The 11812-nt window shown below is 42.1% G+C and overlaps 1 protein-coding gene across 1 annotated transcript; it reads left to right on the top strand.

Annotated features, from left to right (window-relative positions):
• Positions 1-10: 10 nt before the first annotated feature.
• Positions 11-10392, top strand: ECD (ecdysoneless cell cycle regulator; the record flags this gene model as incomplete). Its single annotated transcript, XM_083844273.1, has 13 exons — positions 11-302; positions 417-534; positions 642-729; positions 1279-1460; positions 2207-2399; positions 3249-3377; positions 4522-4647; positions 5327-5412; positions 6222-6328; positions 7042-7225; positions 8540-8607; positions 8736-8956; positions 9525-10392. 13 exons carry the CDS (start codon positions 11-13, stop codon positions 9753-9755), a joined length of 2025 nt encoding a protein of 674 aa, XP_083700399.1. The 3' UTR covers positions 9756-10392.
• Between the last annotated feature and the right edge of the window lie 1420 nt (positions 10393-11812).

The raw sequence follows: 11812 nt of genomic DNA, 5'->3' as shown, positions 1-11812 counted from the left end.
CGCCGCCGCCATGACACCGCCTCCACAGCGCCGCCGCCATGACGCGGTCGCCTCAGCGCCGCCATGGCGCGACAGCCTCAGCGCCCCTCAGAGGCGGAGCGCGGCCTGCGGCCCGGCTCTTATGGCGGGGGACGGAGCTCCGGGCGAGGACGTGGTTCGCTATCGCCTCTTCGCGGTGGGGCCTGGAGGCGAGGAGCTGCTGCGGGGCTGCGCCCGGGGCATCGCGGAGCGCCTGGCGCCGCTGCTGGCCGCCTACATCTGGCAGCGGCAGCCGTTCCGCCTGCGCTATGTGCCGCCGCGGGGTGAGCCCGGGGGAACGGGGCGAAGGGGCGCAGAGAGGGACCGGAGGGGGGGGGGGGGTTCTGAGCCGCTTCGTTTCTCGTGTTTTATCTTGTTTTCTCTCTGTGCCCGGCCAGGCGACACGCCGGAGCACCTGGGCGGCAGCACGCTGTTCGGGGATAACGTGGAGGACGAGTGGTTCGTCGTGTACCTGCTGCGGGAGATCACCAGGGCGTTCCCGCTGCTGGCGGCCAGGTGCGGGCGGCCCTGGGGCGGCGGCGGTCGGGGCGGGGGGCGCCGAGGGGCCTGAGCCTGGCCCCGGGCGGCTTCACCCTCAGGTAAACCCCTTTCTCCTTGGCCAGGGTCGACGACAACGACGGGGAGTTCCTGCTGATAGAGGCGGCCGAGTTCCTCCCCAAGTGGCTCAGTCCTGAGAACAGCGACAATAGGGTGCGTACGGCCCCGGGGCTGCCTTGGATCCCCTCAGCCCAAGTGGTCTGGAAAGGACTTGGCAGTATTCTTCTCAGGAGCGCTCTTGCATCTACCCCGGCTTCCTAGCTCAGATGTAGCCACTCATGTTTTTTCCTCCCATGTTCTCAAGTGCTCAGATATGAGGGTTTACTGCCTGGACTGATGGTTTTATCCTGTCCTGTTCTTCAACAGTTAGGTTAGACTGTCTTGTTCTCCTGAAGCAAATCTCCGGTTGAAGAGAGGCTTTTGGTATTGCTGGTGTTAAGGAAATCAGATTTAGTGAAATACATATTTTGAAATAGTAGTATTATTATTTTTTTTAATTTATTGGTTAGATCATGGTTTCTGGCAGCTGTATTTATATCATCTCCCATTTAAAAAAAACAAAGTTGTTTCCTGTGTTATTTCATTATTTGTACTTCAGTAATCTGTGTTTAAACAAATAGATTCTTGTATGAAACTAAATTTTGCATTGCTTGGTGTGTGACTGTTCTTATTCTGTCTGATGAGACTGTTACTGTCTGCCAGGTGTTTTTTTATAAAGGAGAACTGCACATCATTCCGCTGTCAGAGACTCAAGAGCAGGAGGACTGTGAGCCATCTGCTGCCAGCCCAACAATCTCGCAGGCATTAAGGCTGTTGTCCACCCGGTCGGAGGAGTTCCTGGCTGCAGAACCCATTCGAGCAGCGGTGTATAAACGCATCAGTGGGTATGTGGATGGCTTCATTTGGTGTTCTGTAGCAGTAAGTTTTGATTTTGTGCTGTCTGGATAACTGTATTGCATTCACTCATTTTCCTGTTAGCTGTGACAAATTTGCTTCCTTTTCAGAAGCCACCTGCTAGAGGTTTTTCTGTGGCTCTCTGCTAAGGGGGGGACTGCTGTCCTGTAAGCTGTGGCGTTACCTGGGTCTTTGGTAGTGGTTTACTGCTGCAATACCACACCTGACAGTGGCGGGAATTTCTGTTCTTTCACATACTTCTTGTACTGATTGGTGAGGAAATCTGAAAGTTATGTGAGTCTTTAGGAGTTCTTTTGGGAAAGGAAAAGGTTTGCACACTGCGGTGTAGAACCAACATGCTTTTCTGAGCATCACCTAGTGACAGGTGTGGTCAGCATTGCACGGTATTTTCTGCAGGGATTTGGCAGTGTGAGCCTGATGCCCTCAGTGCAGCAAAGGATACTGTAGAGCTGGACATGGTAGTCAAGTTCACACTGATTCATCTTAACAGTGTGGGGATTAAATTTTTATTAGCAATGTATTTCGGATTTTTTTTTTTTAAACAGATACTTCAAGTGGTAGATTAGCTGAATTTTAACTTTATTTCAAAATAACCTTCTGGCACATGGCCCATAGAACAATTTAATGTTAATGTGAAATTGGGAACAATAATTAAAAAGGAGTGGTTTTGGCTTGCTATATACTTCATACAGTATGTTGCTATTGTATGATGCAGGTATCCAGAGAAAATTCAGGCCTCATTCCACCGAGCCCACTGCTACCTTCCGGCAGGCATCGTGGCAGTGCTGAAGCAGCGCCCTTCGCTGGTGGCTGCAGCAGTGCAGGCCTTTTACCTGCGGGATCCCGTAGACTTACGAGCATGTCGCACTTTTCAAACTTTTCCTCCAGAGCAGCGTGTGATGACCACAGTAAGTCATCCCTCTAATGCAACTTGTTGCATTAGACTTCATTTGCATTAAACTTCATTTAATGAAGTTCTGTGATTGAGTTAGATAAATACCTGGATTTCACTTTTAAAATAGCATGTTCTCTGATGTATTTTTTCCTTTCATAAATGTGTAGTTGATTTTGTTAATAACTTTTCTGCCCTCAGATTGGCATGGCTAGACTTTCAAATGGCTAAACACAAGTTAAGCCTCTCTGAAATCAGAGGGTGCTGCTAACAGCTCATTTGCTGAAGGGCTTGCTGAGTAAACTGGTCTGGTTCTGTGATCTGAGCAGCTTGACAGCACTGCCAGCCAGCATAGAGGTGCCCCTAAGTGTCCCTTGATGGTTATTCCCAGCAATACTTATTCGCAGTGGCTCCATGAAAGCTCTTATATGAAGTGGAATATTGACCAAAGAATGTTGCCTGATGCATTTGCATATAGTGTTGTACCCTAGGCTCTTTAAAATTTGACTCGCAAGTTTATTTTCAACTTTTAGGATGATTTCGGTTTTGAAATCTCAGCTTTAGTGTTGTGAACTGAGGAGGCCTTAAATTTACGCACACCTTTTTGGAATAAATATTGAGGGTTTTTTAATGTATTTAGACTGAAGTGCATGTTTACTTAGGAGATGCTGGAAACTTGGAATATTCTTTGTAAAATCTGAAAAGTGACACCTCTTAGGCAAATACATGTATTTTGAATATCATCCGAGGTATTGTCTTAATATAGGTACTTTAAAATACAATTTGGATGGAACTGTTGGGAAGTTGATGCCCATACAGAGCACACTCACCAGTGATTTTTTTTTCTTTGCTTTGGCTTTTTCAGGTTACATTCACCAAGTGTTTATATGCGCAACTTGTGCAGCAGAAGTTTGTCCCGGACAGACGCAGTGGATACACCCTGCCCCTCCCATCTCACCCTCAGTACAAAGCCTATGAGCTGGGCATGAAACTGGTAATTATTTTGTATGTATTTTATATTTAGTCTGTTTAGTTTGGTGTTTGCATGTGTCCGAGAAGTGACTCTGTGCTTGTAAGTTGTCTGATTGTACAGAAAAATATGAACAACTTAGCAGATCCCATTTTTCTGTAAATACAATGCTGTGGGCGGTTTCTTTTACAGAATAGGAAACTCCTATACCTCCACCCCTGGAAACCATCCCAATCAGGATTCACATGGTTTTATTTCCATTGCTGAGCTGGTGTTAAACCCAGTTAGTTTTCTTTTAAGTAATATCAACAACGGTTTCCATCTTAGGATAGATGAGATCTGTTTTAGCCTCTGTCTGAAGCAGTGCATCCTTTCACGTTCAAAGTTCTTGCCCAAACACCATAAGCAGCAAGTTTCTATGGACTGAATTTACATTTCAGTTTAGAGCTCTGCCTCCTGTGTGCTAAGCATGCATCAAAACTGCAAGTGCCGTGCCTCAAGTGCCAGAGCTCACAGGAGGAGGTTAAATGCCAGTACAGCCCATGACCCTGTCCTGCACCTCCTGCACCAGGCACGTCCAGCTTCTTACAGTGCATCTTTGCTGCACAGAGAAAACATAAGCAATAGCCGAGGTGGAAATGGGGTGGGATTTGTCTGTGTGAAGTGCAGAAGGGGTACTGGTACAGTGTGCCCTGGGGCCCTGCTGCAGATAGAAATGCAGCCACGTGTTTTCTCACAGATATCAAGAGTCTGAGCTTTTTTCTTCTGAAATTTCCTGTCCTGAGATTTGTGCCTCAGTGCACCAGGTTTGTATCCACAAAATGTGCAGGTTAGGCAACTTGGCAGTTCAGCACAGAATATAAATACAGATGAAGTATTGGCGCTTACTTGAGGAGTAGCTGGTGAACTGTAGATCTGTATTCTGGTTTGCTTCTCAGTGACTTGCCCCTGTGGACAAGCTTTGTATGTCAGGTCTCAGTGCCTTGCTTTGGAAGTTGGAATCTGTCTTTCTGCAGCAATAATGAACCATTTTGACTTTGCAACCATCTTTGGTATCTGTGTCTCAAATGGCAGAATCAGGAACTCAGCGATAGGGAGTTCATGCAGTCATGTAAAGGTGCACTTAAATTTCACATCTTGAGAACAGTTTGTTGCATTGCTTATACAGGCTCATGGCTTTGAAATTCTGTGCTCCAAGTCCAGCAAAGCATCTCCTGATTCCAAGAGAAATGAGTGTAGTGGTCCTGTGTGGGAGAGATTCCTCAACGGCCTGAAGGAGAAGGATTATTTCAAGGTGAAGTAATGTGTGTGTGCGCAAATGCACATGCATGCATCTTTTATGCATTCCAGGAAACAAACAAACAAAAACCAATATTTTAGCTCTTGAGCTTGTGTAAGTACTTAAAGCAGGTTAAGAAGGTTTTTGGGCAGACCTGTGCGGTGCCAGGAGTTGGATTTGATGATCCTTATGGGTCCCTTCCAACTCGGGATATTCAATGAATCTACGATTCTATGAAATCTAATGTTTCTGTCTATGGAAAGTGAATGAATATCTCTAAAGGAAGTATGTGCAGTTTGTTCCTATTTGAAATGAATGCATTTCTTTTGGAAATTAGAAAGGGAAAAGCAGGATTTGGGTATGAATTCCTGTATCTAAAGAAAGGGGTAATACACTTGGAAGAAAGGAAGCCACAGTGTGGTTGTGTGTCAATATAGATGTTTCCACTGTTTTTTCTTTCACCTGCATGCATTGATAACTAAATGGTCTTAAAAATCTATGTGTAATACCCCCAAAAATCCCATTCGGACCTATGTAAATTATTACAAATATAAATTGGAAAGCAATATTACCTATTTGGATTTTCAGCACTCAATTTCTGTGAGGCAAACAATTGTCGTTACGAAATCTGGCTGTGAAAAAGGAAGCGGAGGGAGAATTGCTTAGATTCATATGTGTTACTTCCATTAAATAGGGAGAAATGGAAGGCTCTGCAAAGTACATGGAGCTGTTGCGTATGGCAGAAGATTACTTCCAGCAATCTGTTACTAAGGCAGAAAGGTAAGAGCAACTTGGAATCAGTGCATACACAGAACCTACAAGTATCTTAACTAAGGTGGTTTTTGGAGAAGGTATTGAAAAAAAAACACAACAAACTGAACCTTTTTCTCCATTGCACACTTAATGTAGCTGCTGTGGCTAGGGCATATGAGTATTAATTCCTCTGGATCACTCTGTTAGTAGAAGCTACTGCTTGAGTAGCTGTTTATCTTGTGTTTTTTTTTTTTTTAAAGTATTAAGCTATTCAAAGTGAGTTAAGAGGTGATGGAAAAGCATTATTCATTACATTGGTTGGCTGTGGAACTTGTTTTAAGTTTCATTGAGAAGCAATCCCAGTGAATGATAAATATGGAGTAATCTATCTCCTTTACTCGAGACAGGCAGCTGGCTGTAGATTCCTCCAGAAGATCAAATCCAAAAAATAAATCATTGCAGAACTATTTGAGGATTTGCCAGTTCATAATATCTTGACTGTAGTTGCTTGAAGTTCCAGTTTGTGCTGTTTGGGATCTGGCTATCCAAAAGTTTATCAAGACAAAGTAAACATTAGGAACAAAGGAAGCGGAAGAGAAATGGGCTTTGGAGTCATCATCAAGGAATTACAGCAATCTACTGTGTCTTATTTTGGTAGATACTGTCTGTGTAGTGACCTGGTACTTCCCCATGATTTGCTTATCATCTTTGACATATTTGCATGGAAGGAGTAATGAGGAATTTGCATGAAAACATGCATATAGAGTGTCAGATGCCATTGGCATTGTAATGTGAGTAAAAATTCATTTCAGTAAATTGAATTGTTTTCCTTCTAGCTGTGTTGAAGTGAGCCCAGGTGATGAAATCTTGACATTGCTACAGACAACAACCTTTGATGTGAAGGAATTTGAGAGAGAAGCAGCTTGCCTTCCTTTGGAGGATGGTGAGCAGGATGGAGCAGGGGTGGTGTCTTGCTATCCCAAATGATGATTATTTGTAGGGAGAGAGGGGGAATGTTCAAAAACTGTACAATTTCTATATTTACTTAACTCATCTCCTGTCCTGAGACTGCTAGAGGTGTTATTCGAGGGCAGCCATTTAAGATCGGGGCAGCCAGTGTATTTGTATAAGCCATAAGGCATGGGGTTGTTAATTGGTAAGATATGCAATCCAGTTTCTGATTTGATAGCGCTAGGTCAGGAACACCATGCACGCATATACCAGATCAAGTACTTTGTGTCATCTGTCTACCAGATAGAAAGTTTTGAAACATTACACGACATGAAACTGATTCCAGTACTGACTGTACAAAGTTAATTTGTATCTGGCCCATTCTGATGGCCCACATAAGACCAGCATAAATGTTGTTATTGGATGGTTTGACTCATTTAATCAAAATATAGCTGGTGCCAGTGTGTAGTACAGGTCACAACTGTATTTCTGGATGATCTTCTAAAGCACTAAAACCAAGTCTGAACTCTGTTTTTCTCAGCCTCTCACTACCTTATACCTTGTGTTATCAAGTATGAGCATGAAAACTTAATCCTGCAAAATAAGTGAGCTGCAAATGCTAGCGGTACTCTCTACCATCTAGGTTGGGACGTGTGGGCTAGCAGACGTGTGCGCAAATAGAAAGTATGTCCTATGTTCTTTCAGATGACAGTTGGCTGGAGATTTCTCCAGGTGATCTAGATAAGATGCTGAAGGAGGCAACAAATGAGTTCCATCCTTCCTCAGATGATGATGAAGAAGAGCAGAAATATGACTTGGAAACAGTTGCTGAAAGTATGAAGGCTTTTGTGTCCAAGGTGTCAACGCATGAAGGAGCAGAAATGCCATGGTACTAGTATTTTTAAGTTTGGAATCTGGTGTGGGATGTGTTTTCATTCTGTTAGAACCCTTTCATCTGTAACGCAGAGGATTGATGTTTGAAAGTACTGATACCTACATACTTTGAAACTAACTTGGTGACCACTCTTGACAATGGTGCAGGTAAAAATGGTGGAAGACGCTCTATTTTTCAGAGCTCTTACTTAGCTTTGTGGGTTTGGTTTCATTTTAACCCTTTTCACTTGAAGGGTTACTGCTTTCTCTTACCATGTTTCTAGCACTATTAAAATGTACATCTTAAGACAGATCATTTTTGAAGTTTTTCTGCCATGAAAGAAAAACTATTCAAGCTGCTAAGATGGCTTTAATGAAGCTGTACAGAAATAAACTGTAACTTACTTTCAGGGAATCTGAAATTACGACTTGATTTTTGTGGTACAGCTCTATCTAGATGTCCTGTAGAAAAGAATTTTGAACATACTGTGCCTGTTTCTGCACCAAGGCACATACTGTGCACCAGAAGCAGGAAAAAAGAATCACTGTGGATCCGTCTCATTGTTCCCAACAGTGGAAAAGAAGTGCTCATTGAAGAGACTTGACTATGTAGGCAACAGCAGAATGCAAATAAATTAATTGGTGGAGTTAAGAAAGTGCATGTGAATGTTGTTTGGACAGGCCTTTAATTTTAAAAACAGAGCTAGGAAGTAGCATATTGTCCAGGTTCTTCTTAATAACTTCTGTATTGCTGGGTAAGCTACATCAGGCGTGAAGGGGCGATTTATGCTCTTACCTGGTTGGCCCTTTCTAAGTGGTGTGAGAGCTTGACTTTGATAGCGTTAGTGTCAATGTCTGATGTAATGCAAGCTTCTTCTGTTATTTAAAAAAACAAAACCAGCCAACCAAAAAAAGGCCAGCACTGAGCTTGATGAGAGAGACCAGGATGAAGCCTTCAATGTCCTTCCTAGGCAGGAGACCTCAGAGATTCTCAGTTACTTAACTCTTTACCTAAGTTATGACACCACCACTTGACTCCAGAAGGATGCCAGGCCTACTTATTTTGGTAATATTCAGTGCGATTTTTGTTGGGCCAGTCAGAACAGTTAAAGTTGTTGGCTTTCTTTTCTCCTTCAGCCAAACGTTCCTTCACTAGCTGTTTCATTGCTGGTTCATACAGGCCGCAGACTTTTAAGCCCTTCCTGGGCCATCAGTTCAAATGTCCCAGCTTCAATCTAGGCTTGAGAGAAATCAGTGTATCATTTAGTCTGTGTCAGGCTTATGCAAGCATAAAAGCTTAGTTTATTTAAAAAAATATCTTTTATTTCAGGTCATCTGATGAGGCCCACGTTACCTTTGATGTAGATTCTTTTACAAAGGCGTTAGACAGAATTTTAGGTGAGATCGCTGCTTTATTTCTTTTGTCAGAATATTCCATGGTTATTTAGTGTCTCTGGGTTTTCTGATGACCTGTGGGCACTGTGCTGATTTGTTTGCTGTCTGTACTTACACAAAATAATAAACAGGGGCGGACTCGGAAGAGCTGGATTCTGATGACCTGGATGAAGAGGAGGACTTTAACTTCTCAGATGAGGATGATGAAGACTTAGATGCTGAAAATCAAAGGCAAGAGCAGAAGGTACTGCCTAATGAACTTATAGGCAGTCTCAAGTCATATATGGATGAGATGGACCGTGAACTGGCACACACCAATGTTGGGAGAAGTTTCACCACCCAAAAGAAAGGGGTAAGTATCCCTTGAGTTCTTGCTTGTAGCACAGTGATTTCGAGAGCTTTAGCAGGAAGAGGAAATACGCTAAAAGTAGTCATTCCAAGTAATGCGATCAACGTGTGTCCTCTAACCACGTGCTAACTAATTACTAAAAAATAAAAAAAAATCTTAAGTGCAAACAAATTTGCTGCAGTTGCACTGTGGTATTTTTTTTGAAACAAAAACTTAGCTAAGCTTTAACTTGCATTGATTCCAAGGCTTGGTTTCATTTCCTTGCAAGCTGCAGTTTGACTTCTTACGTTTCCGTAGCAGATTACTCCCATAGGAAACTGAGCCAGGACTCACTCACCCTCTATGTCCTTCTCTTGGAACTTAAGCTGTATGATAGAAAGTACTGATTTCTAACTGGCATGAGCATTTGTTGATTAAATTCCTGTCTCTCAAGGCAGGTTGGAACATTCTGAGCTTAGTTGGCAGCAGAACTGCTTGCTTTTTTGCGTTCTTTTGTTTTCTGATTTTTTTCCCCTTTCCTGTGGTTTGTACGACTTGTCTTGATGAAACTTTTTTTTTGTATTTACTACAGGCAAGCTCTGCTAAAGCAACTACATCTCAAGATGCTGGCCCCGATTCGGAAGCTGAAGATGCTGAGTTGACACCTGTTGATGTGGATATGAACCTAGTAGCTAACCTGCTTGAATCCTATAGTGCTCAGGCTGGACTGGCAGGACCCACCTCCAACATTTTACAGAGCATGGGGGTATATTTACCTGAGAATGCAGATCAGATCGGTTTTAATAAGGGAGCAACAGAATAAGAGACTGTCTTCATTCAGAAGACATGGCTGATTGGGGAAGGAAGCACAGAAAGAGTAGCAGTATTTGGAAGAAGAGACAAAAGGTTTGAATTTAAAGCATTTTATGCGTTAGTTATGTGTGACTTTAAAGATGCAAAGTGAATTTACGTGGAAAAGCTGTCTATTTGAATACTGCCATGGGCAGGATTAGGATTTTTCCAGTGCTGATAAGTTTTCAGAAAACTGCAAGAAGATGTGACTTGAATGAAACTCTTACTAGAAAACCCATCTTTAAAGTTGACATTCCAATTTGCTGTGCTTCTAAAGTGTCCTTTGCCCATTATGAGGTGGTTTCAGTATCTGGAAAGCAGTTCATGTTCTGGAAGTGCTGTTGCATACAGAGGGAGACAGAGAAATACCATGGGATAGAAACAGTGTTCTCTTACAGATTTGGGGACACTGATTAAATAGATGTTCAGCAGACACTGAACATTGTGGCTTTTCCAAAAGTACAAATGCTTCATTGTAAGAACTTCTGATAATTGCTGTAAGAACGTTTTTTTATTAATTAGGAGTATTTGAAGGGTAATTGAGTATGTAAATACTTTTATAAGTATTTTTTGAATTTATTTAAATAAAAACAGAAGTGCAACTTGGATTGCTGGAGCTCCTTTTTTCTTTGAAGGTATGCGTAACTTCCTCAGCTCAGTATCGGAAGTTCTTGGAGTTAAAGCATTTTCATAATTGGGCATTTTTTGGATTCCGTTATTGCTGAATGTTGGTAGTGTTCCAGCAATGTATGAGCCCAGTCTGAATGGTTTCAGTTGTGTGTGGGTTGTTTCTTTCTTTTTTTTTTTTTTTTAAATACAGAAAATGTAGCCAGGAGCTCAGCATGTTGCTTTCACATAGAACAAATAATCTATCCTGGATATGAAGACTTAGTTTTAACCAGATAAATATGAAAGAAAATACGTAGAAATTCTTGTGTTACAGAGAGCAAGAAGGCAGACCTGCCAGAGTTGAACTGGGTTTCTGCAAGTCTTTTCTATTTTTCCTTCTGCACAACAATTAATGAAGTATCTTAGCCAGTAGAAGAGAAGCTTAATGGCTGAACCAATTATATTTTATTTTTGCAACATATTCAGAAAAACAGTGCTCAATGATACAAAAGCATGATTGATCCTGAAGGTATGCCTAACTGCTTTTAGAGGACCGAGTTGTTATTCTTGGTATTAAGGTTTGGAGTCTGTTTAGTTCAAGTCTTTGTTTTAAATGTTTGGCATTATATTACCTGACAATGCAGCAAAAGTTGTTTCTGTGTTCAAAGTGGAGGCTTGTTGGATGACAGGTTTCAGTATGCCATGAAGCTTCCTTTGCCAATGAAGCTTGACAGAAAATTCTTGGAATGTGACACATCAGCACAATTTCACTGAAACTCATGAGACCACGACAATTTACATGGAACACTTGCTCGCTGACTTCTCTACTGATCTATATTATGGTTGTGTTTTTTTTTTTTTGCATTTTTTTCTTTTTGTTGTTGGTTGTGGTGGTTTGTTTTGTTGTTTTTTTTTTTGGAAATGATGAATACCTTGTAAAATGTCCCAGTACAGTGTCAAAAACATGGAGTTTCTGTACATGAATGAATGAAGTGAATGTGTACAGGGAGTGTGGTGGCTGTGCTACCTCCACATCTGGCCCCTGTTGATGCTGTGTGAGATGCTTTGTCAGCAGCTTATAGAGAGTACTGGTGAGCTGGGCAGGGATTAGAGATGGAAAGCAAGAGTTAGGGGGTATAAAGATGCTGCTAAAGTCAGAGGAGTTTGGATTGCAGAGTGGTGAGGTGGAATAGGATGGGATTAGACAACTTTACACTGGAAACCAGAAACTGAGTAACAATTCTTGAATCGAGCAGGCAAGGATAACCAGCAGTTAGTGGCGGAAAATGGGCGTACTTGAATGTTGAAAAGGATTTAGGTTTTAAGAGGGACCATAATGGTGAAGCTACATAACTTTCTCCACTGAGTAGTTTAACCAACTTAGACACTTGCAAAAATATGTACTACCAAAAATAAGTT

Source organism: Anser anser (genome assembly GCF_964211835.1).
Source record: "Anser anser genome assembly, chromosome: 7".
Classification (NCBI taxonomy): domain Eukaryota; kingdom Metazoa; phylum Chordata; class Aves; order Anseriformes; family Anatidae; genus Anser; species Anser anser.
Note: the sequence above shows the minus strand (reverse complement) of the source record. Positions and strands in the feature narration are given on the sequence as shown.